General features: G+C 40.6%; 1 protein-coding gene across 9 annotated transcripts in view; it reads left to right on the top strand.

The window, feature by feature from the left end:
- The window catches only part of DOCK8 (dedicator of cytokinesis 8), a 243357-nt gene that overhangs the window by 135545 nt on the left and 81244 nt on the right, over nucleotides 1–26568 (top strand). For all 9 annotated transcript variants that reach the window (XM_077148343.1, XM_077148339.1, XM_077148335.1 and 6 more), the window contains 6 exons: nucleotides 16953–17070; nucleotides 18533–18603; nucleotides 19752–19890; nucleotides 20498–20599; nucleotides 24470–24565; nucleotides 26224–26458. In XM_077148343.1, the coding sequence (XP_077004458.1) occupies nucleotides 16953–17070; nucleotides 18533–18603; nucleotides 19752–19890; nucleotides 20498–20599; nucleotides 24470–24565; nucleotides 26224–26458 (761 nt within the window). The remainder of the gene's footprint in view (nucleotides 1–16952; nucleotides 17071–18532; nucleotides 18604–19751; nucleotides 19891–20497; nucleotides 20600–24469; nucleotides 24566–26223; nucleotides 26459–26568) is intronic.

The following is a 26568-nucleotide window of genomic DNA, read 5'->3' as shown; positions in this document are numbered from 1 at the left end:
GACTGAATTTAGGAATCTAAAGAGGATATTTTGAGACTAAGAATATTTTCCTATAGGTAGTAATTACATTGTGTTCCTTAGGCCAGGGGAATAACTCCGAGTTCCAGTTAAAAGGCAGAAATTTTACAGGATAGAGCCATTTGTAAAGGAATCACCTGTTTGGAGAATACCTGACATAGTCTTTTTTTTTTTTAATGTGCTTGTATTAGTTATCTAGTGTTGCAAATAAAAACTTGGTGGCTGAAAATAGCCAGCAGTTATTGTCCCATGGTTTGTCTGGGTCAGGAATCCAAGTGCAGCTCAGCTGGGGGCCCTTGACTCTGGGCTCACAAAAGGCCACCGTCAAGGTGAGGCGGGGCCTGCCGGCGCCTCCAGGGCCAGCTGGGGGAAGACCTGCCTCTAGGTTCCCCTGCGGGTTGTTGGCAGGCCGCCGTCCCCCTGGGGGTCGGCCTGAGACCCTCATTTCCTCCCTCTCGGGCAGCCAGGGGCCTCCTTGAGGTTCGTGCCACACTGGTCTCCATAGGGCAGCTGGCAACACGACGCCTGGTTTCCTTGAGAAACAAGCAAGCGAGAGAGCAGGAAAGAGTATGACGATGGAGGCCACAGCCTTTTTTAAAACCTAATCTCAAAAGTGCCATCTCGGGGGCGTCTGAGATGGGACCACCACAGTTTTTAATCTTACCCCGGCTTTGAAAAGTTAGGGAGCTCCAAGTGTGAACGAGAAGCGTGGGCATGTGGAAGAGTGAGTGAAGCAAGATGGATTGATACTGCAGGTGCTGAGGGGCAGGCCCACCATGGACAGTGTCTGGTCAGCCTGCTGTGTGTGTGTGTGTGTGTGTGTGTGTGTGTGTGTGTGTTTTGGAGTCCTGATGAGTCATAATGTTATTTCAACTCAATTCAACATGCATTTACTGGTCATCATACAGACCTTTGAAAAAGTGAATCTGAAAAACTACCAAGAAAGTCAACAATAGGCTACAATCATGCAAATTTTTTCTGAGAAAACTAAAATATTTATGATTATTTCAAGGGTCCTGGTGCAAGGTCAGAGGCAGAGGTTACCATCACCTCCACTTCCAAGAAACAAAAATTGAGTCTCTGTAAGAGCAAGGGTTCATCCAAGGTCACATGAACCCCCCAAAACTAGGGCTCCCTGCCAGTTTGAAGTTCCTGCTCTACAGGACAGATTACTCAAAGGGCTGCAAGCACAGCCAGGCACGCTTGCATGATAGATCATTTATTGTGCAGGCCAATACTCCTCATTAGGTGTTTGTTTTTTCAGCCTGGTATATTTTTATGGATTTCTGTTGCAGAATACATCCCTCTCTAATAAAAGAAAAAGAACCTCTTCGTGACAGATTCTCAAAACTTGGAAGAGTCACTAACCCCCACCCCTCCCTAATCCACACTCCGAAGAAATAAGCCTGAGAAATAGAGGGAAAAAAATGTTTTTTACCTAGGTCAAATCAGATTTTCCAAGTTTTCTTAGATTCAAAATAGGGGAGGGAACCCCTAAGCTGTACATTAAAGAAATAGGGCCACTTATCCCCCTGCCCAGCAGCTTGCCCACCCCACTCCCCTATGTCCCCCCTCCACACACCCACCTCCCAGGTGTCTGTGACTCTATTATGTATTTAAAGTCCATATAAAGAAGTCTGGCTGAAAAAGAAAATGTAGGTGTGGGAGGGTAGGTTTTGCAGAATGTCTGAAATGTGTATTGTCAAAATAGTTCTAATCTCTGCCCACGTAGAAAAAAACCAGTATGTGTATATTCTTATTAAACATTTTCTAGGCAGCCAAAAAATGCTGAAAAAAGGTTCTAATAAGCCAACTGGGGACTCGATCTATTAAAAAATTTCTGAACCCTCCCTATGTAGGAATCACGAAGATAAAAGGCAGAAATAACTAGATAACTCAGAACTTTAAAGTTTCATTCAAACATTCCCTAGGGGATAGCTGGGATTTGGGAGACATGCAGTTATCCAGTGAGTCTGTTTCCTCTCTTCAGTCTCGAGTTTAAGGCAGTTTTAGGAAAAGTGGTGGAATGAAGAAGTTGTGATTTGGGTACTCTCTCACCTCCCGGTCACCCCCTTCAAGGATCTAGGTCGCTCCTCTCCCCAATCCAGTGCCCCATAGCTAGGAATTACCCCACCTGCCTTTACCCGTCCACCCCACTCACACCTTCAATTCATTAATCCACCCGCTTGGTGTGGGTTAAAGGGGCTGAGCAAACCAATTCATACGAAGGTGGGACTCTAAGCCTCCTAATACGTGAAGCAGTGTTTCTAAAGAGTATTTGGTAACGGGCATATCTTACTTGGTAAAATTTCAGTCAGTTCAACAATGTACGGTTTTAAAACGTTTCAAACAGGGTTGGAGAGAGATTTACTTATTTTTCTTAAAACAGGCAGTTTTTCCCAGGAGGTTTCAAGTGCTTACGTATTTGTGAGTCTTTTTGGTGGGAATCTGATCTGGATAAGACCAAAAATCCTGGCTATCCCTTTGAGCCTTTTGCAAGTACTTGGGTTTTAAGCATGGCTCAGGTCCTTTCACCTGTTTCTAAAAGGTAGCATTCTTTTTTGCCCCAAGCTTGACGTTCTGCTTTATTTAGCAGAAGAAATTTGGTTTTCCAAGTTCTCAATGAAAAGAACTCATGAAAAAAAAAAAAAAGGACAGGGATTGATGTAATAGGAAAAGTATCCTATGAGTTTCATAGGGAGTGTGAATATTCCATTAATTCCTGTTCAAAGACAAATTATTAGTAGGAATAATAATTGCTTTCCATAAGTTCCCAATATGTGACTTGCAAACTGAAGTACATCAACTGAGCTTTTTTCTCTCTCATTTGATTTGTTCTTGAGTACTGTTTTGATACAAGATTATTGAGAGATAATATTGGGTCCTTTATTTTAGTGTTTCCAAACAATTTGGTAGCATTTTGTCTCTGGTTTCTTCCCTGCGTTTGCTCTGTGCGGGGGGGGGGGGGGGGGGGGGGGAGTCGAGGCCCCTGCTGTTCTAAGAACAGTGGTGGCATTTACACAGGACAGCGCAGCCCGGCCCTCGGAGCACAGAGGTGCCAGCCTGCTAGCCGCTGCTTTCGACAGCACCCCTAGTGCTTCTCTCTAATCCTGTAAAGTTTCCCAGACTGGCAGTCTCGTGTGGATTCTGTCACCCTGGACTGGTTCCAGGCTCTGTTTGCTTGCCGTTGTTTCCAAGGACAGAACGTTCACTTCACTCTGTATGTCAGGGCTTTTCTTTTCATTTCCAGTTTTCCCTGATTCCTTTGTGAGTTTGTGCTCTCATCTAACCTAAAGCATTGGACCTGTAGATAATGGCATGAGACCATGCAATGGCAAGTGTTTTATTGTAAGCACTTATTTTTAAATCTCCCCATTCTAAAAAGTATCTGAAGCTGCTTACAGAGGTTATATAACAAGATATAAAATTTCTGGATGAAAGGAACATAAGGAGGTGAAACTCAGTCTACGCCTTGTAAGGCTAATACACTGAATATTTGTTAATGTCTTCAAGTGTTCCTTAAATGTTGGCTACAAGCTTTGAGCTTCCTAGCAGCCAAGCAGAAAAGGAACCACAATGAACTATAAGATTCATATGCTTGCCAAATTAAAAACAGACCAGTTCTATTGGAAAAGCCTTTCTTAAACTTGAATGCGCATTTGAATTACCTGGGGCGTTGTTAAAATGCAAACTGATTCCTTAGGCCTGCCCTGCTTTTTTAACTGGCTCCCAGATGATGTTTCTCCCTCAATCACCCTTTGAGTAGCAAAGTTTCAGCTCATTCCTAGTGGATTTATGAAGCATATTCTCACTTAAAAAAACATAAACACATTAGATATGCAGTTTTTCCAGGTAATTCCATTATATATAAAAAATTGAACCCAGAGATTTCTGACTTTAATTTGATTTTGATGAATTTAACGCATAAAAACCTCTAACACTAGGGCACAGTACTGTGTCACCTTTTCAGTTATCTGGGTTGTTTCAAACCTTATTTTTAAATCTTATAGCTTGTTTGGGGAATCATCGGTTAGTCCTTATAAATACTGTAATAAAGGACCACGTTACAATAAAGTTCTAGTGAGTCTGGTTGTTGATTTAAAGAGACATTTTACTGTTCTTGGAAGCAGCAGAGCCGTTGTGTGCATGGATCTAGCTTCCTAGCTCCTGGATTTAATTGTTCCTGTGCCACACGCCCGCTCTGTTTCCTTGTGCAAATTATGCATCTTGTCTCTGCCGCAGCTTTGTTACATGTCAAATGAGGCTGATAACAGGATGGGCACACAGAAAGAATTCAGTGACTTCGGCTATATTATTACATTTAAAAGATTTTCGTAGCAGCGAAGTGTGAATAACACAATCACCTTCTCACTGCCTGCCCGGCTTAAGTACCTTGAGTGTATCTTGATTTGCAATTTTCTTGGGGATGAGTAAAAGATACCAGGTAACCCTCCTACGTTTCTAATGTTAATTGGCCTTTGAAATTTGTTCCGGATGGAATCAGTCTGTTGCCAACAAAATACTAAAGAGAGTAGGAGCCACCAACCTGTTTCCGTAGTTTTTGAATGAGGCCTCTTGTTCATGCATTTGGTTTTGCTGCATTTCCACTTCAGCAAAGAGTTCATCAGGTCTTTGGGCCGTTTTAGAAAAAAAAGGCTAGAATTTTAGAACACCGGGAAAGAAAAAGAAACTTTGAAATTGTCAGAATAGGCAGGTTGAGAGAATGTGTATTTAGAAAAAGCAAAGAGCTTTTCATGAATAAGGCTGTTTCAGTAGCATTGTAGGAGAGCCAGGTGCTAATTTACTTATCTTTCCATTTAATTTACTAATTTTATTTAAACTTTTAATTTAATTTACTAATCTGTTTATTTACTTCATATCATTGCTGTTAAACAGATTAATTCATGTCATTGCTATTAAACAGATTAGTTCAATTTACTTCATACTGTTTTACAAGGTATAAGAAAATAGAAAAATTTCTCTCATGTTGTATATTCTCCCTCCTCCCACACCCTTTCCCCATCCAAGGCCAATTTAAGACCTTCCTAAATCCAGAGCACCTCACCGCGTGTCATTTAGAATACATTAAAATGCATTCTCAACCTCATTTACCTTTTATGTAATTTTATAACGGTCTGCAAAGTAGGAGGAAAAATTCATCTATAGATTTCAACTCAGTAGAGTTACCACTGACTAGTTGACAAAATTTTGCACTGGTTAAATTTTAATTCAAAATGTATTAATTCGGTTTTGAGGCTTTACTTTTCATCTTTTGGAGCAGATAATTTTTTAGGACTCAAATATTTTTTGTAGAAAGCAAAAATGTTTATGGATCCTAAGTTCTGTGCACACAAGGTGTTAATAATAGGGTGGTGTATGGGAACTCAATATTTTATGCATGATTTTTCTGTAAACCTACAACTTCCCTAAGAAATTTAAACAAACAAACAAAAAACTGTAAAAAAAAAATTAAAAGGCCCTTCCCACAACCAAAACTCTGATTTCAGAGTAGGAAATCATCAAATACTTGCTATCTTGTAAGGAAATAAATTTTTGTCACTGGATGAAGCTGGAGGAGTTCTCCCCAAAAGGAGACTGTGAGAGAGGGGCACCCAGTAAGATGAGAGAGAAAGAGAGAGAAACAGAAGGACTCAGGGTAAGATGAGAGAGAGACAGGGAAACAAAGAGCGGCAGAGAGAGACACAGATAACATGTGCAGAGAAAGCATGCAACAGAGAGGCACAACCAGACACACAGAGACGGAGGCGGAAGAAATAGAGAAACGAGAAAGCAGCCCAGAGCTTGATCAATTTCCTCGGTAGCTTGTATTAAGTTTTCTTGATCATACAGGTTTAAGGTTGTGGTTTTAAATCCACTCAGCTGTTGCACAGAATCCTAATAAAATAATCTTCATTTGTATCATATAAAAGGACATTTGTACATACCTATTGTCTCATTTGGTAAGAGCCACTGACCAGCCCATGCAAATCCATCTCTGTTGGCATAAAAGCAGCTCAAATAACAGGCACTGCTGGTAATCAAAAGACAGGAAAGATAGCCCAGGCATCAAACTCAGGCGTATTTTCTTGGTTTTTGCTCTCTCTCTTTCTAAAAAAAATATGTATTTGATACAGGCTCTGTGTATTTTATAATCAAAATAAAACTAAAACTAACACCAAAACCATTTCAAAATGAAATCCGCTTTTTACATTTCGCAGTGTCATCGACTAGTGCTTCCTTCATGGGTTTTCAATTTTTTGTTTAAAACCCTGATATAGATACAGTTTGAATCTTCACTCAACATTATGCAATTAATGTTAGCATTTTAGGCATTTAACTCACTTCAGAAACAACAAGGATTGTTTGACCTTGGCCAACTACAGTTAATCAATCCTAATTCTTTGTTACTCTTTGGGATTCCCAAGGCCCAGGAAGTGAAATATTCTCAAGGTAGAGAAGCCCAGGTTTCTGGCTCTATAGAAGACAGATTGGTCCTTTATGTACTCCTCGGCAGTTATGAGAGGGATCAACACAAAAATTTTTTTTTTATTCAAAACATACCATTACAGGAAAGGAAGAAACAAAACCATTTGCATCATGAAAGGTTAATTTCCACCACCACTGTTCTTAACCAGGTTGTTTTCTCACAATAAATAACCCCACCCTCATGAATCTCCCCCCACCCCATGGCCTATTTTCCAATCTTTTAAAATGGTGGTCTACCTGAATTTCCAGTAAGGATCTGCTCACCACAATGTGAAACATTACCTTTCTCAGAGAAAACCCACCTGCCTTGAAACCACAGCATCCTCCACCTTCTTCTCCAGCAATTCGCCCCTGCAACAGTTGACCCTGGAGCTCAGCAAGTAGCTGATGGAGACCTTTTTTCTTGTGAGCTACTCTACTCCCAAGGCCCCCTTGCTTTCTCTGCTGATGGCTGACTTGTCTTAGAAGCTTCCACTAAAAAGGGGTACCGGGGCCCACTTGTTTAGACAGGAACTGATGTGCTTTTCTGTAGCTCATTTGCTCCTTAAGCTTGGCTTCAAGCTGCAGAGGCTTCTGGGAGAGCCCAGCAGTGTCATCTTGGGAATAAGTGACACATGCAGGTTTTTCTCTTTGCTTCCTTGCCCTTGATAAAGAATAGGCTAAACTTAGAAGCCACAGTGGTGTTTTTGCAATATGGCTTTGAAAGATTTAAAGGTCTCTTGAGTTAACCTGTTTTCAGTAAAAAGAAATTGAAGAGGCTCCCAGAACCCCAGGGAGCAGAGGCAGTTTTGTCAACAATTTGATCTAAGAATGACTAAACTCTATAAGTTAACCCCTAACTTCCTAGAACTTCTCAACTCCAGCAATTTAAAAATAAGTTGAGGGGTGGTTGCTGAATCAGTGGAAGGAATCTGGAGTTTGCAAAACAGTTTGTAATCAAGAGAAGTCGACATACAAAGTTTTATGCTTTGTATCTGAAGTGGTTCTGGAAAGAAAATTCTTGATAAATACCAAATGTCCTGCTCTATGCTGTGATGGGTCTGACTGAAGAAAGCTATTTTGTCTATATTTGGGGAAAGATAAGGTTATACTGGATAGCTTGCACATACATGGACTTGTAGTTATTACAGAAGCTTTCAAAATAACTTTTCCATAACAAATGATCCCTATTTTGGCTATGGTGCATCCTCTCAATTTTTAGATAACGTAATTCCTAGGACTTTCTCCAGCTAATATGAAACAATTAATCAATAAGTGCTTTTAATTAAATAAAACTTATGAGCCTGTTAATCGGTTTAATAGTTACTTGTATCTATCTGATAGCCTCTGCCCATTACTGACCATGTGGTCAGAGCTCCCCTCCCATGAGAAAATGGTACTATTCTCCTATATATATTTCTTAAAAAGCATGCAGATTTAACAAAATGTATCATTTAACATTCTTACCAATGAGAAATATGATGACGCTAGGGAAATGCATCTCCTTAGAAAATGTTAGGCAAAGTCATTTAAACCTGCTGGGAGTCAGTGTCCTGGTCTGCAAAAAAAGGGATAATGGACTAAATTATCTCAACACTCCCTTCCAGTTGTGTACTCTGTGGGAAGTACATGAATATGGGGCAGGACATTTGAATATCCTTGGTTTCCTGGTGATGTTTGAACACAAGGGTCAGCAGCCCCTTCGGAAGCAATGTGCATAGTTGCCGACCAGCGACCAGCGTTGCAGGGTGCGTGGGGTAGGGTGGCTTCCTGCCTTGTCCTGGGGACTGGGGCAAGGCTGTGGGAACAGCCAGCCTGATACTCCAGGCTGGCAGCTCTACTGCCGCTGTGATTTATTCAACTCCATTCTTCCAGCTACTTCGAAGCATTTGTACAAACTCTGGCTTCTTAAATTCAGTGATGAAGAAATTGAGTTATATTAAACTTAAAGAAGTCACCTCAAAGCATACTAATTGCAAAGGAGCAAGGTGTAGATATAAGTATTTATCAGAGCTTTATAATTTTAAAAAGGAGGCAAAAAAAGAAATAACGTAAATGCTTAGTTAAAAAGTTGCATAAGTTATGGACCTTCATAATATAGAAATCATGCAGCCATAAAAATCATATTTATTTAGAATATTTAGTAAAATGGTTAAAAATTATCATAATAGAACAACTTTAAGTGACACAAAAACAGCATAAAACTTTGTATGCCGAGCAATGCCTAATGCATAGGAATAAAGATTAGAAGGACATATGTTAAAATGTTAACAGTGATTTTCCTTGGTGCAGTGAGATATTCTGTGGTTACTATTTTCTTCTTTATACTCTTCTCTATTTTCCAGTTCTTCAAGGCTGAAAATCATGGACATGTATTACTTTAAAAATCATACCTAAATGTATATGTGTGTAAAACACACAGGGTGGGGGAGTTTGCATAGAGAGGGAGACAAATTAGGTAGGATAATAGGAAAGATTTCCTTGGGGATATCATATTTGAGCTTAAACTCAAAAGATGAGAAATAAATAATTAGATAGAGAACTGGGGAGAATCCCTTCCAGGCAGGAGATATAAGCTTGGAATGAATAAAGTGTGGGAAAGCAGCAAGGGATCAGGTCAGAGAGATCACCAAGGGCCAACTCATCTAGGGCTCCGGGTAAGAAATTTGAGAAACACTTGGAGGGAGGGGTCTGTCATCATCTGTTTTATGTTTCTGAAAAGTTCTCTCATCATTATGGAAGGAATAGATTGTCAGGGGCAAGGGTAAAAGTCAAGAGACCAGTGGTTCTTTTCACCTGGACCTGCAGCGTCCAGGTGAAAAATGAGAGTGGTTTGGTCTGGAGAGACAGGGGCAGTATAAGTGGGGGTGGGGATGCGTCTTGATTTATTAGCTGTGTGGAGGTAATAATCATCATAACAGCTATCAGTCATTAAGTCCTTACTCATTAATGCTCACCGCAGCTCTTGGAGGAAGGTACAATTGTTAGCCCTATTTTTACACATGGGGAAATGGGGCTTTGGAAAGGCTAAGAACCTTGCCCAAGGCCACACAGCTAGAAGAGGTGGAAGCTGGATGCAAATTCTAGCACTCTGGCTCCAAAGCTGACATCCTTAGCCACTCCCTGCTGGAACCACTCAATAAATGTCAGCTCTGCTTACTTGAGTGACAGCAGTAGAGATGAACAAGAGTGAGCAGAAGTGGGTCTGCACCCTACCCGTCTCACACCCCAACTTTAAACAGATTTCTGTCATCCAGTACATTCATGTCCATTCCTGACAGCATCTATGATTCAACTGTATCTACCCACCTCAAGGTTAGACTGCCTCAATTTGACAGCAAGATTTGGAAGGTACTGCTAAGGTAGCCGTGTGATAAAATAAAAATAGCACTGACTCCCAGGGATGAGTCTAGCCCTGCCACCCTGGGATCAACAATTCCATCCTTACCAAATAGGGAAAAGGAATATAATAAATAAGATATCAGTGGCTGAGAGAATTCTAATAGAGTCAAGAGGTTACACTGGAGGTCACTCTTATGCAAGCTTCTGTTAGACATTGCTACCTATCATAACTTGCCAAACCCTAACCAAAACCACTCCAGCCAATCCTAAAGGACACCTAGGGCAGTATGTAAGATTCTACAAAGGTTTCATGCACTAGTGTAATTTTTCAGAAACCTACAGCCTCCAGATGGGTCTCTGGACCAGATAAGTCCTGAAACTTAGAGGGCCCAGCCTCTCCAGAACATCAGATAGTTCCATCTCCCTACCCTATATTATTAACAGACCTTTCCAACATGAAAAAGTATAGAATGGCCATAATCCAAATACCCCTAAAGAGTGGGATAGAAAGATCAAAGATGATGGGGGAGTTATACAGAGAAGATAGGATTTAACAAATGAATACTATTGCTAAATCATTAAATTCATATTTCTTTCAGTCACCAGTATCTTATTTTTAGCAGCTAGAAGTAAAAACCTAAAATTGTGGAATTGTTAACCCATACCAAACTCTGAAATATGTCCTACAATTAATAATTGAGCTTTATTGCTTTTTTATATAAATATGTTATTTATCACAAAAAAAGGGGAAAAAGTCGACTGTGATGATAAAAAAAAAACATTTATTCCTTCTAGCCTCCTATATTCTGGAGCAGCTAGAAGGAAAAATCTGAGATGATGGTATGGTAGCCCATGACAGACTCTGGGATCTGTCCTGTAACTATTTGTTGAAGAGTGCTTTGAAAACGATTGCTTTTTTCTTTCTTTGCTTTGCATATATGTTATATTATACAATAAAAAATTAAAACAAACAAGCAAAAACCCTCTGAACTGGATCCTATACCTGTTCTGTGGCTAACTCACAAAGTTAGCTTTTACCTCTTGTTTTACCTCTCAGGGCCTCAGTTTTCTTATCTTTAAAAGAGGAAAACAACCCAAGTGTCCAACAACAGATGAATGGATGAAAAAAAAAAGTGGTATATACATGCAGTGGACTTTTGTCCAGCTCTAAAAAAGGAATGAAGTTCTGACGCATGCTAGGGCATAAATGAACTTTGAAGACATTGTGCTGAGTGAAATAAGCCAGACACAAAAGGACATATACTGTATCATTCCACTTAGATGAAATACCCAATAGGCAAATTCACAGAGACAGAGAGTAGATTAGAAGTTGGTTACCAGGTGCTGGAGGGAGGGAGGATGGGGAATTATTGCTTCATGGGTACAGAGTTTCTGTTTGGATTCATGAAAAAGTTTTGGTTAATGGCTGGTGGTGATAGTAGCACAATATTGTAAATGCATTAGTGCCACTGAATATTACACTTAAAATGGTTTAAATGGAAAGTTTTATATTATCTATATGTTATCACAATAAAAAAAATTTTGAAAAATATTTGAAACCCAGAACTCAGCCAATCCCTTCTTTGGGTCATGGCTTGTCATCTTCTGTTCTGGGTTGCTCATCTACATTTAAGTGATGCTTGAAGCCCATTGAGCGTTATGCCCATCATTTAAATTTAATTTATTTCCTTCCTGTATCTCATTTATCTTCTCCTCTACTTGAATGTAGAATACAGTCAATACAGTTGACCATTTACAGCTACTTCTGACCCTTTTAAAGGAGATTGACAAGTCGACAGGTAGCGAGACAGAGTTGGAAACCAAGGCAAGAGGACCAGGGATAAAATGTTTGCCAGTTGCTGTCATGCCAGGGTAATGATCCTACTATGCAAGAGGCGAGTGATCCCAAACGGTCACTTTACAGCAACCCAGATCTGTTCCCAGCACTGTGTCACCCCCATTCCACCTTCAGTGAGTCATTTTGTTGAAGGTCTTTGAGTTATGAATATAGAGAGACTGCAGTAAAGACGTAGGAATGCTATTTGATCTGCCTCCGTGGCCTCTGAACTTGAATATGCAAAATGATGTCTCCTTTACTTTCTTCATAATTTCAAATACTTTTTTTTTCTCCTTGAGTCCACAAGAGCATTCATTACTGCACAAGATATTTTAGTAGAGAACCTCTGTATTCTGATTTTTCCTTCTTTGGTTTTTCAGAAGCCAGAAAAATTTATTAGCAAAGCTTCTCTAAGTGATTTCTGAGAACATGAAATTTGTATGATGCGCCATGAAAAAATAAATGAGTTCTGAGGTCAAAACATTGGAGAAAAGAAGGAGTCTGTCTCCCACCAGGAGATTCACAGTGCACGTGAACCAGTTCGTCTTGGTTTATCCCAGTCTTTGTCAACAGTGCTTGAGCATCCGCGAGCCCCACTTCCCCACGCACTTAGTGTTTTGTGAAGAAAAGAGGTTCTATGGAAACACTGGAAACACTGGTTTGTGATGAGGTTTTCGAGGACCATCAGGGTGGTGGAATCAGCCTTAGCTTGACACCTGGTGTAAGGCAGAATGAGGTTTTATGACATGAAGTCACTAAGTGTCTTTCCTTTTAACAAAGGTAAATAATTAGAATAAGCAAACTCAGGGCCAGAATCTAGAATACAGGTTGCCAGTGGATGGGGTTTGGGAAGGGAATAAGAAGTTAATGCTTAAAATGTACCGTTTCTATTTGGGACGATGAAAAAGTTTTGGTAATGGATGGTAGTGATATTAACACAACATTGTAAATGTACTTAACAGCACTGAATTATGTATTTGGGATGTGGTTAAAAGGGGAATTTTTAGGTTGTATATATATGTTACTAGGATAAAATTTTTAAAAAATGGGATTGCAAATACAATCGGTGAATCCTAATTTAAACCATGGACTATAATTATTAATACAAGTATAAAAATGCTTTCATCAAGTTTAGAAAAGATACCACATCAGTGCAAGGTGTTAATAATAGGATAGTATATGAAACCTTATATTTTATGCATGATTTTTCTGTAGGTACACAACTTCTCTAATAAAAAGCAAACTTAAAACCCTCTTTATCCCATATCCCCCTCTAGCTTTCACCCTATTTCTCCACTCTGTTGTGTCACAAAGTTCCTCAAGAATTGCCTGTGCCAACTCTCTCAAATTGCTCTTCTCCTATCCTCTCTGAAACCCACTCCAATCAGGTTGTCATCTGCTCTACAAAACTCCTCTTGTCAACATCGCCACTGACGTGCGTGTTACTAAATCCAACGGTCCATCCTCAGTCCTCACCTTCCTTGGTCAGTGGCATCTGACATTGTTCATCTCTCCTACATACTTGAAACCCATACTGCCCTGGCTTCCAGGAGACCACACTTTCTTAGTTATACTCCTATCTTACTGATTGCCCCTTCTTGGTCTCCTTTGCTGGTTCCTCCCAGCAAAATAGTTGAGCAGAGTGGGGACACAATCTTTTTTACAAAATATGAAGTGCCCCAGGGCTCAGTCCTTGCACCCCCTGATCTTCCTATCTGTACTTATCCACTTAGTGATCTCACTCTTCCCCATGGCTTTCAATATCATAAAAAACAAACAAACAAACAAAAAAATACTCACTGTTCTAGTTTGCTAGCTGCTGGAATGCAATATACCAGAAGTGGAATGGCTTTTAAAAGGGGGAATTTAATGAGTTGCTAGGTTACAGTTCCAAGGCCAAGAAAATGTCCCAATTAAAACAAGTCTATAGAAATGTCCAATCAGAGGCATCCAGGGAAAGATACCTTGGTTCAAGAAGGCCGATGAAGTTCAGGGTTTGTTTCTCAAATGAGAAGGCACATGGTGAACACAGTCAGGGCTTCTCTCTCAGCTGGAAAGGCACACGGCGAACACGGCGTCATCTGCTAGCCTTCTCTCCTGGCTTCCGGTTTCATGAAGCTCCCCAGGAGGTCTTCCTTCTTCAGCTCCACAGGTCACTGGCTGGTGGACTCTGCTTCGTGGTGCTGCAGCATTCTCTGCTCTCTCTGAATCTCTCATGCTCCAAAATATTTCCTTTTATAGAACTCCAATAAACCAATCAAGACCCACCCAAATGGATGGAGACATGTCGTCACTTAATCCAGTTTAACAACCATTCTTGACTAAATCCCGTCATCCAGGGAGATGATCTGATTACAGTTTCAAACATACAGTATTGAATAGGGATTATTCTACCTTTATAAAATGGGATTTATATTAAAACATGGCTTTTCTTAGGGGGCATACTTCCTTTCAAACCAGCACACGCACACAATAAATTGCCCATGAAATACACTACAGAATAAAAATTTAAAACTCAGTCTGAAAGTGAAGCCAGACTGTGGAATATGATAAAAAAAAATGGGTCCAGTCTGCAATGCTTAATTCTTTGTCTAGCATCTGCTTAACTTTCTGAATTGCTCCCATCTCAAAATGGTCAGAAATCTCCTCATGTCCTTTTACCAGAAGGAACAGGGATCCTGAGAAAGAGCCCCTGTGGTAGTTCCCCAGGATACTCTCAAAGGGCCATCCCTTGCATATCAGCTTTATAACATGGCTCCCTCTCTATTTGTATATCCCGTATTCATGATGACTTGGGTTCTCATCAGAAGCAGGTCCATTCATAGACCCTTCTTTTGGTCTTATCATTGTGGCCATTAACATCATCACTGCTGATCGTGTAGGAGCAAGGGAGAGCAGTGGCATAGGTCTTTGGGTTTATGCAAACACCAGTCCAAAAAGACACCCCTCCCTGACACACACACACAATATAGCAGGATCGATGTGGTTGTCACACAGAAGGGGTTAGAGTTGGGAGAACAGAGTCAGTGCAACTTATTCCCTCTTTCTGTTTTCCAGTTCCTGACTACCTGAGACCTCCCTGATTAAACAGATTTGACATTTTCATCTTCTGCCTCAAACCAGACAATTGACTTCACCCTTTTCCAGTGGAACATACTGATCTTTGCATTTGAATATGGACCCAATAAGGCTCAAATTCAAATCATTATTATGATGATTCTGATTCTGATTATTTTATTTAACTGTATCTTCTCTTAAAGATGAGACATTTGCTAGTTATAGTTGTGCAGATCCTGTACTGCACAAATTTACATTTGTCTAGATCATTGGTTCTCAAATGGGAGCAATCTTGCCCTGCCAGGGACATTTGGCAATGTCTGAAGACATGCTTGATTGTCACGACTGAGTGGAGAGGACATGCTATTGGCATCTAGTGGGAAGAGGCCAGGGAGGCTGCCAAACACCCTCACATACACAGAACAGCCCCTTGCCCACAACAAAGAATTTTTCAATCCAAAATGTCAATAGTGCAAAGGTTGAAAAATCAAAGCATCCATTAATATGCAAATGTTTATAAAATGTTATGAGAACCAACATTCTCTGAAAATGTAGTAACCTGGCCCTCCCTCTTGCTTACTGCTGGTGTCCAGTTCACACAAAGGTTGTTTTGTCATCTTAGAAGGCTCCGGGGCAAGAATGTGTCTGTCCGGGGAGAAGACATTACCTAAGAGTGAGAATAACGGATGAGTAAGGAAAACAAGACATTTGCCCAAAGAGCGTGACACTCGCTGATTGAAACAGCCTTTGGTATTCTGGTGGCACACCACTGTTAATGAGACCCAGAAAATTAAAGCAAACCTGTCACTAAGAGATGTCAAGAATAACCCAGTATGGGTGGGCCACCGTGGCTTAGTGGCAGAGTTCTTGCCTGCCATGCCAGAGACCCGGGTTTGATTCCCAGTGCCTGCCCATGCAAATAATAATAATAATAATACAGGATGAAAAGGCCATGTTTAACAATCAGAGTGGGAATCACATCTGTGGGAATATAGCACAGTGTTGGTTAAGAGCCTGCCTCTGGAGCCAGACTGCCAGGCTTCAATTCCCCACCCTGCCCTTTCCTAACCATATGATACGGGACAATTAATTTAGCATCTCTGACTCTCATTTTTCCCTCATTTGTGAGATGGGGATGATGATGATAATAGTACCTACCTATAGGATAATTAGATGAAGTAATAAATACAAAGTATCTGGAACATTTCCTGACACAGGATAAGTAATTTATAAATGTAAGTATCATTACCATTCTATTTAAATGAGGATTATGCTTCATCAAAAATATACATATTCATTCCTCGGGGCGGGCCGCGGTGGCTCAGCGGGCAAGAGTGCTTGCCTGCCATGCCGGAGGACCCCGGTTCGATTCCCGGTCCCAGCCCATGTAAAAAACAAACAAATAAAAACAAAATATAATAAAATAAGAAAATGTTTCCCTTTCTTAAAAAAAAAAAAAAAATATACATATTCATTCCTTTAGTCAACAAAGGTTTATTTAGCACCTACTGTGTCCCAGGCACTATTCTAGCTACTGGGACATCAGTGAATAAAACAGACAAAACTTCCTGCCCACATGGAGCTTACATTCTAGTGGAAGATGCTGGTAATGACGCAAATAGAAAGAAAAAAATATGCAAAATTATTCTTAGCCCAGTACCTGGCTTATTGCTGTTGAATAAACAGATGCATTATTCTTATTGCTGTTTATTATTGTTATATAGTTCAACAGGACTTGGTGGTTTAAACTCTTATCTTAGATAAGAAAAGAAAGTTAAACTAATACAGAAAGCCTTGCCTGTGGGTAATTGAAACTACTATATAAAAATTAGAGAGGAAAAAAGAAAGAGAAGAAATGAAATTAGACTTTACCTGTACTGTGAATTTTGTCTAAAATGAGCTAAATCCTGTTTTGCTTTCGTATATATCTATCAGAGGTGGAATTACTCTAGGTAGATTTCCATATTCCAAGGCAATAAGACTTCCTCAACTGCAGCAGACACATCTTTGTATGTAGCAAAACAGAACACAGCTGGTTATTATCACATGACAGTTGCTGAAGGGGAAGAAACAACAGTAACTCACTCACTCCTCTGAAAAAGAATTCACTTCTGAAAGGAAAAACCCATTCAAAATCATCGCTCCGCCAGTATAGACCTCAGCATTCATCGAAAAACTTGGTTAAATAAACACTAGACCTTGTTCATTGGTTCTTTATCTTTTCTTTTTCCAGAAACCTTCTCTATGTCTACCCCCAGAGGCTGAACTTTGCTAACAAATTAGCATCTGCCCGGAACATTACAATAAAGATCCAGTTTATGTGTGGAGAGGATGCTAGCAACGCTATGCCGGTAAAGAGGGAAATAAATGTTTGGCTCAAACCAGGGTGGGCTGAACTCTGTAGTAAATTGTTGCAGCCACCATCCAGAGCTCATCCATGTACAGAGCATGTGCATTCCAGGCTGACACTACTCAGACTGTTCACAGGACTTTCTGGCTAGTCCAATGTTGTTACAGGACACCAGTGGGGAAATAGAGTCCATCTACATTGTAAGTCCCTTTCCTAACTTATTTTATAGTAGAAATGCAGATGGTTTTAGAGGATAGAAAAGTATCACATTAGGACCATACCACCATAATAGTTTATATATAATAGCAGAGAGATGGACTAAACGTGCCAGTCTTGTTTGCTGGACTTCTCCCGGATGTGCAGTACGGCGCACATATATGCAATTCCTGGACCACATCTAGGGATAAACAGAAAGTGCTGTCTAGTCGAAGTAAACACACACACCCTCAACGCCTTTTAGGAATGGACCATCCTCTTGAGGCAAAAGTCAAATTAAATAATAAATACATAATGCAGTAATCTCTAAGGAACCCAAAATTCCAGACTTTTTAGCCATCTGCCACTAAGTGAGTTGTGTATTTAACTCTCACTGTTTTCTTTATGTCATGGAATTCAGTTAATATATCTTTTACTGAGATAATTTTTTCCACTGCTCTCATTCTTCAAATATCTACTGCTTCCGCTCCACCCCATCCTCTCAATGTCCCACCTGCCTTCCCAGTGCAAGGGAAAATAGGAATGTCCATCTTGCCCCAGTGGGGTGAGGGGTGGATCCTTTGTGCTTAGAGAAAAATAGAAAGCCTAAAAGAAGACACCTCTAGTGCTTCCTGCTCCGGCCCCCGGCTGCCTGGTAGGGTTGTGCAGATCCTGGCTGCACAGTGGTACCAAGCCCAAGGGCTGGTATGACGCTAAATTCCCGCCCGTGTTCCACTCAGCACCTCTGTCACCTGGCGTGGTGATTACTTCATCGTGAGGAAATGGCTCTTCTACTTCTTTGCCCAGAAGTGAGTCTGCTTGTCAGATCATGTGCCTTTAGGCCGCCTCATTTCAGAGGAGGTATCTGTTTCTAGGTAAAAATGTGGATAGGCTAGTGCAGATTCTGATCACGGGTTCTCTCCCAAGGGACCAGGTCTGTGTCTTTGGAGGGAGAAGAGTCTGGACCAGTGCTCTCTCAGAGCACTGCCCTGCAGTGTAGACCTCTAGGTGCTGAGACAAAGTGGAGAAAGCAATGGTTTCTGGTTTACAAACCTGTGGCCCTTGGCCACTATTTCTGCTCCTTGTAACCTGAGTTTTATAACCAGCTCTTCTGCATCTGTGTGGTTAGACTGGTTGTAGAACCCATCGCTTTTGGTTTGTAAGATAACAGCTCTGTGAGACCAGAACATCCTAATCAGGCTGATGATAGTGGATCCCGTATACCCAAATGTAACTGTTAATGTGGTCCTTTCTGTTTTGGTGAATAGGTCATCTTTGGAAAGTCCACTGGGCCTGAATTTCTGCAGGAAGTGTACACAGCCATCACATATCATAATAAGTAAGTATATTTCAGGGTTACAAACATATGCAAGATTATTTTATTATTTTCTGGCTCTGACTTCTGGGGTGATTCCCCCCAGTAATTTTTATAATTAGAAGATAAAGGATGGAGGAAATTCATGCTAGTTCCACAATTCTATGTTGAAGATGCACAATTTTGGCCATTACCTAAGACTGGGAGAAGAACATATCTTCAATAACCTAATATTGTTTTGACTTTTCTAAAGCTTTCTATTCTAACATGACACAGTAAAATTTTATGGTGTTAAATAAGCAAATAGCTTTGCTAACTTGCTTTGAGGGATGGGAGGGAGTCCAAGACAAGAATCCATCTCTTCTCACTCTGTCTTGTCTTCTATTCACGACTCCACACCTGCTCCACTACCCACTGTGAGAAAATAGAAGGTGACCAAAAAAGAAGTGGAGCATTCATTATTGCATCATTACATTGATTCACAGAATAAGGTCTGCACTGTTTTATTCACATTTCACAGGTGGCATGGGAGATCTGCAGGGGGTCATGCAGATTTGGGTTTGATCCTGGCCTGATAACCTTGGTCCATTTAAGAGATGTTTAAATGAGGTCATGTACTAGAAGTTCTGAGTAAAATATCTAATTCTTAGTAATTCAGAAAATTCAAGTTCCTTTTCTTTTCTACATCATTCGTTTCTTAAAAATCCTCTGATGAGGGCGGGCCACGGTGGCTCAGCAGGCAGAGTTCTCACCTGCCATGCTGGAGACCTGGGTTCAATTCCCGGTGCCTGCCCGTGCCAAAAAAAAAAATCCTCTGAAGAGTGCCAACCATATGGCAAGCCTTGGTCTTGGGGTCCAGATGGAAAAGGAGGTTACAGCAGGACTCTGAACTCCTTTTCAAACTAAGTTGTTGGGTTTTGCATTGTGTGGGAGGTATTTTTCCCTGCAGAAGACTTTAGTTTGTGAGCAGCTTTGTATGAGTGAAGTATATCCAATAATATAAGCTTGGTCTCAAGGACTTGCAGCATAGGAACAGGACAATATCAAACCAAAAGCAAAACACCAAACAGGTATGTCCTGAGGAGCAAAGGGCCTGTGGTGTTACAATTTGAAATTGGAGAAATCATGATTCATGCTCCAGGTTATTTGTGTCTAATGTGCTTTTGAAACAGGTCTCCTGACTTTTACGAAGAAGTGAAAATTAAGCTCCCTGCGAAGCTCACAGTAAATCACCACCTCCTGTTCACCTTCTATCATATCAGCTGTCAGCAGAAGCAAGGAGCCTCCGTAGAAAGTCTCCTGGGATATTCAGTGAGTTGTTTTCAACTTGACAATTAATAGTGCAGTTGTTAGTACATTCAAGGTCCCTGCAGGGGTAAACAACTAAATCCTATTCATTTGCTTTTTTCCTGTTAGAAGTAGCAAAATGTGCAAAATGGATCATAGCTAAGAGCAGAAATGGCATAGAAAATGACAAATTTTAGGAATGGAGAGCTAGCAGGTGGTAGACATTGAAAGAATTTGGATTTATAGCAAAAGTATGGCAATGTCCATTATTCCAAAGTTTAATATACATGGCTCTAAAACTGGCTCTATTCCTCCCCAAGGAATTAAAAAATTATTTCTTCAAAAAATATAAAAGGTAAAATAAACATTTGATGTTGTTCAGACACACAAACATTGCTTATAAAGAAAAATGCTACTGCTTGGGCTCTGGAAGCAGTGAATCATTGATATTACCGTCTCAGGAATCTCAGGGAATTTCAAATGCAAAGAACTTGAGAGAAATTACTGCCCCAAAGAGTCCTGGTCAATATCTAATCATTGTTAGTTGCATTTGATTGTTGTAAGCTAAATAAATTGCCAGAATTATATGCTATAATAAATAGCAGTTTATTCTTTACATCATCTGTTTCAGTGGCTGCCAATTCTCTTAAATGAACGTCTTCAAACTGGATCTTACTGTCTCCCAGTTGCCTTGGAAAAGCTGCCACCCAACTACTCCATGCATTCTGCAGAGGTAACCAGCAAGCTGGCCATCAGCTGTTTCCTGTCCATCTACCATCTTGGACTACTTTCCCAGAGCCACGTTATCATTTCCTTAAATGTGACAGAGGATGTTCTGCATCTTTTCCAGAGCAGTCAAATGCCAGCCCAGGGCATTTCCTGAGTCCATTGTTCTGATAGGACAAGAGAAAGAGGCGGTCCTCAAACTTCAGTCATTTGCATATGAGTGATTCAAACTGTCTGGTATATGCAACCTGCCAATGAGGCAGCATTACCTTGTCTTCTCTACAACAAAAGGAATCACAGAATAGCATATTATAAAGGAAGAGCCAAATTGTGATTAAACAACTCCTCCCATCATGTATCTTTGTAATAGCTTCCCAGATCTGACTCCATCAGTTTCATTGCTGGCTTAATTGCCACAGTTCCTAGGTGGATATTGGGGCTTTTATTTGTCAAAATATCCCAGTGTCAATAGCCTTTCCCCTTCCTTTTCTTTCATTGGCTCTTGTCCATGCAGCCTGCTGCAACACACCCATTTAAAGGGAACCCAGAGGACCTTCCATAGTAACTATATAAGCACCAGCTGTCATTGCTTCTGAACTTGGCATAGATTTACATTGTCAGGCATTATTTTAAAGCAAATCTCAGACATTGTTATCATTTCATCTATAAGTGTTTTAGCATGTCTCTTAAAAAATAAGGGCTCCCCCACGCTCTTTTTTTTTCTTTAAACAATCACAATACCATTTCCATACCTTAAAACTTACAGTAGTTCCTTAATATCATCAAAAAGCCAGTGGTCTCATTAATGTCATTATGTTAAATAGTTGTTCGACTGAATCATTACTCTATATGTGTCTCTTCATCTCTTTTGTCTTCCTTGCAATTTTCAGAATAAAGAATTCCCAAGAATTTGAAATTAGTTTAAACTTCGCAGTCACTTTTCTTCCCTTCTCTTTCACCTCCTGCCCGCATCCCCCAAGCTATTCTGTTTCCCTCTTATTGCTCTTTTTCTCTGGAGAAAAAGGCATCTTGTGCTGTGGGCCACAGTTACATACCAGCCTTTAGGCCAAAACTTCTAAAAGCCATCTGAAGATCAACCCACGTGAATCCCCAAATATGTTCACAGAAATTCCTGGATTGCTCTTTATGTGATTCGAATACATGGCACCTGCTGAAGCCCTTCGAACCACCTTTTCATCATCAAGTTGCACTTTCTAATTTCCGGGAACTCCCAGTTATCTTCCTAAGCTGCCGGGAAAAACAGAGTTTGGAAGCCAGACAAAAATCTCGATCTAAAATCCAGATTCTGCCCTCTCTAGCTGTGCGAGCATATGTGAACTGCTTTTGCTCTATGACTCCTTTTTGTTTGTTAGTTTGGTTTCATTTGGTATGGTTTGTTTGTTTTTAAGCTTTTTTTTAGAGAAATTGTGGGTTTACAGAAAAATGATGCATAAAATACAGGATTCCCATATGCCCCCCTATTATTAACACCTTGCATTGATGTGGTACATTTGTTACAATTGGTGAAAGCACATTTTTATAATTGTACTGTAACTATAGTCCCTGTTTAACTTAGGGTTCACTGTTTGTATAGTGCATTTTCATAGTTTTTTTTTAAGTTTTTGATCCTATTACCATATATACAATATAATATTTCCCCTTTTAATCACATTCAGATATATTGTTCAGTACTGTTAGTTATGTTCACAGTGTCGTGCTACCATCACGACACCATCCATTACCAAAATATTTCCATCGTTCCAAATAGGAGCTCTGTTCATTTTTTTTAAGAAAATAGAAGTAAAAAGAACACTCAAAATTTCCATTTCCCCACCCCTCTTATTGTTCATTTTTTGTATTTTTTTTCCTACTCATCTGTCCTTACACTGGTTAAGGGGAGTGTCAGCAGGTTTTCGCAATCACATGAATAGACCATAAAAGCTTTATAGTTATTCAGTCATCTTAAAGAATCAAGGCTATTGGATTGCAGACAGTTTCAGGTATTTCCTTCTAGTTATTCCAATACACCAAAAACTAAAAAGGGATATCTATATATTGCATAAGAATAACCTTCAGAATGACCTCTTGACTCTATTTGAAATCTCTCAGCCACTGAAACTTTTTTTTTGTTTTTCTTTCCTTCCCCCTTTTCATCAGGGAGTCTTTCTCGCTCCCATGTTGCCGGGGCCAGGCTCTTGCCCGGGAGTCATGCCCCACCTAGCGAGGAGGGCAGTAGATTCACCTGCAGAATTGGCTTAGTGGTACAGAGGCTACATCTGAGCAACGAAAGAGGTTCTCTGGAGGTGACTCTTAGGCATAATTATCAGTACGCTTAGCTTATCCTTTGCAGCAATAAGCTTCCTAGGGGCCAGCCCCACGATCAAGAGCCCGTTCCATCAAATTGGCAGTCTCAGTGCTTGTGAGAATATCAGGTCATCCCCAGGTGGGGAAGTTCGATGTTTCTACCTTTTTCCCCAGTCCCTCAAGGAGACTTTGTAAATACTTTTTAATCTTTGCCCAGATTACTCTGGGATGTATCAGGGCATCACAACATGTTGTACAGACCAACAAGATCTCACTCCCTATTCAAGGTTTCATGTGATTATGGTGTTCAAATAAGCTGATCATACAAGTCAAATTATATAGTGTGCTACCAAAACATAAATTTTGCACCAAATAAACACCTTTTCCTTTGGTCTCCCACAGAAGATGAGGTTTTAAAACACAGTAAATTGTATCCTTTACCCTTTAGTCTGATTTACTTTAGCCCCACTCAGATCACGTTCATTCCTATCTCTAATTGAAGTCTGATCAATTTTTCAGTATTTTTAACCATTGCTATATGAGGTAATGCTGACTTTCGTACTGCAAACTCTAGCTCTGAGAATCAGGTGTCACATGAATACCCAATGTTCAGGGAATGACCAGGTTATACACAAAGAGCTCAGCATCTCAGAATTTACAATCCAGAATAGATGTGATTGCTGTAAGAGCTTACAGTCTAGAAACCTTTATAATAGGCCTTCACTTGATAACCTGTGCTCTTGAATTCAATTCTCAGAGTTTGCACATTATACTTAGTCCATATTAGTGAGACTTTACATGATAATATTTGTCTTTTCATTTCTAGCTTGTTTCACTCAGCATACTGTCCTCAAGGTTTACCTAGTTTCATTCCTCACACCTTCATTCCTTCTTGCAACTGCTCAATAGTCCATTGTGGGTAAACACCACGGTTCCCCCTTCCATTCCTCAGTGGATGTACCCTTATGCCTCCTCCATCCATTGCAAATTGCAAACACTGCTGCCATAAACACCAGTGTGCATCTGTCCATTCATGTCCCACTCTCAGTTTCTCTGAGCATAACTACAGGTATGCAGGATCATACAGCAACCCCACTCCTAGCCTCCTGTGGGCTAAAAGGGAAAGAAATTGCAAGTACTCAGATGCATTAAAATGTCATGTCTTGTAAAGCTATTCAATACTTTGTCCTAACTTTCCTGATTGATGGGGAAATTATTGGGATATTACTTTATTTGAATTCCTAAAATCAAGGATCATCAATATTGGATGGGAGCTTAGAGACATATCACTTAAGTTCTAGCCCCTCCTTTCTGCATGAGAAAATGAAAAGGATCAGAGGGTTTGACTAGCCAAAGTAAAAATAACTAGTTTGGTGCAGAATTGAACTTGAACCCAAGGCTCCTAGTTCCAGGGCCAATTTTATTAGTGGTTTTTGGGGGGGGGCGGGAGGGGAATGATGTATATTTGTATAACTGGCTGGCATTTATGGTCAAATTGCTTCATTCTGCTTGTCAGAAAAGTGGATTGAATTACTCATTGCCTTTTTATTTTATTTTGTTTTCATCACTGCAGAAAGTCCCTTTACAGAATCCTCCCATTAAGTGGGCTGAAGGACATAAGGGAGTATTTAATATCGAAGTGCAAGCTGTTTCTTCTGTTCACACCCAGGTAAAGAACCTCAGGGTTAACTTCAAAATCAGACCCAAAAGGCTTTGAAGTAGGGGTAGTGCAGAGAAACCGCCTAGGGAAAAGTCAATAAGAGATAAATGAAAATCTCTGTATATGGATAAAAAGTAATAACCTTTAGGGCGGGCCGCGGTGGCTCAGCGGGCAAGAGTGCTTGCCTGCCATGCCGGAGGACCCCGGTTTGATTCCCGGCCCCAGCCCATGTAAGAAATAAACAAAAAATAATAAAATAAAAAAAAAAAATACTTTAAAAAAAAAAAAAGTAATAACCTTTAGCTTTTGTGGAGATTTACAGGTCTATTCAGGTTTGATTTGTTTAAAAAGAAAGACTTGACAAAATGAAGGAACCCAATGTCTGCGCTGTTGGCTGAGAAACTTTGCAGGGAAACTTTATTTGAATCATGTTCCTGCTGTTATCTCACTTCCCTCTAAAATTACTATTTTAGCAGCCTTTCTTTTTTCTTTTTAGTTCCACACTTCCTCCTTTTCCTGCCACTGTTACCAGACAAAGGCAGTGGATTCTTTGGCCCAATGCACTCAGTGACCAATTCCTGAGACACCAGGGTTTCAGAGAGAAAGAATTTATTACTAGGCTCGTAGCAGGAGAGCAGATGGCCTATTGGCCCAAAATCTGTCTCCCTGAACTGCAATAATTCTGAGAGTTTTATTAGAGAAAAACATGGGCAGGGTTTAGGAAAATGAGCACAGTGGTCCCAGATGATGTAATTAGAGGTGATCCAAATTATTATGTGCGGATTGATTACATGTTACATATTTTAAGAAAATGGCAGAGTGACATATAGGTGACTTGTAGGTTAAAGTCTAAGCTACTGCTCATGTCAGGTGGGCCCATTTTAGTTAGATCCAGTCTCAGTAACTTTGGACTTGGGGTGGGTTAGTTCTGGGCTGACCCAAGACTCTTCATTAATAAGCATTAGGGGTTGTCTTTAGTGATTATAAGACTCTGACATTGAACAACTAGATAAATGGGTAGAAATGAAGATTAGTCACAAAGTTTTTTGTGTGTGTTTTTTTTTTTCTTTTACATGGGCAGGCACCAGGAATCGAACCCAGGTCCTCGGGCTTGGCAGGCAAGCATTCTTACCTGCTGAGTCACCGTGGCCCGTCCAGTCACAAAGTTTTTATAATCACAGGGGCAGAAGCTAAAGGCTATGCAACCATTATCAGAGATCAAGGCAGCTGTGTTACAATGTAGAGATTTCAGGTACTCCCCTCTGTCTACTCCAATATACCAGAAAGCAAAAAGAAATATCTGTATAATGATTCAGTAATCAAAATTATCCCTTAAATGCTAATTTCTCAGTTACACCACGGTCTGAGTTTCCCATCTGCTTAGACTCCTTCCATCGTGGTGCGTTTGCTTGCTATGCTGGCTTCTGCTTGCAGACCATGTCAGAGCCTAAATTACTTTTTCTTCAGTTACTGATTGTTGAGAGATCATACTTTGTGCACAGGCTTCTTCAAAGAAGTTCATAATCCTGGTCTGAAATATCCACGTCTTAGATCTTGTGGTCTCATTAAGAGGGTCTGCCCGTAAAGAGCTATCTGATCATGTTTGTGAATCCACCAAAGAGCATCGGAGGGACAAGACTCATGAGGTCTGCCTTCTGCCTTCCCAGGACAACCACCTGGAGAAATTCTTCACTCTCTGCCACTCCCTGGAGACCCAGGTGACCTTCCCCATCCGCGTGCTGGATCAGAAGATCAGCGAGACCGCCCTGGAGCACGAGCTGAAGCTCAGCATCATCTGCCTGAACTCGTCCCGCCTGGAGCCCCTTGTGCTCTTCCTGCACCTGGTGCTGGACAAGCTCTTCCAGCTCTCGGTGCAGCCCATGGTCATCGCTGGCCAGACAGGTAGGAGCCTGGGGGCTGGGAAGAGGCAGGGGCCAGCAGCTGTGGCCTTGTTTCAGGAACCAAGATTTCTCAGAAACTCAGGGAGCAGGGACCATGTGGTCTTCCTTTCA

The sequence above is a fragment of the Tamandua tetradactyla genome, chromosome 2 (genome assembly GCF_023851605.1).
Source record: "Tamandua tetradactyla isolate mTamTet1 chromosome 2, mTamTet1.pri, whole genome shotgun sequence".
In the NCBI taxonomy this organism is placed as follows: Eukaryota; Metazoa; Chordata; class Mammalia; order Pilosa; family Myrmecophagidae; genus Tamandua; species Tamandua tetradactyla.
This window is presented reverse-complemented; position numbering and strand designations above follow the sequence as displayed.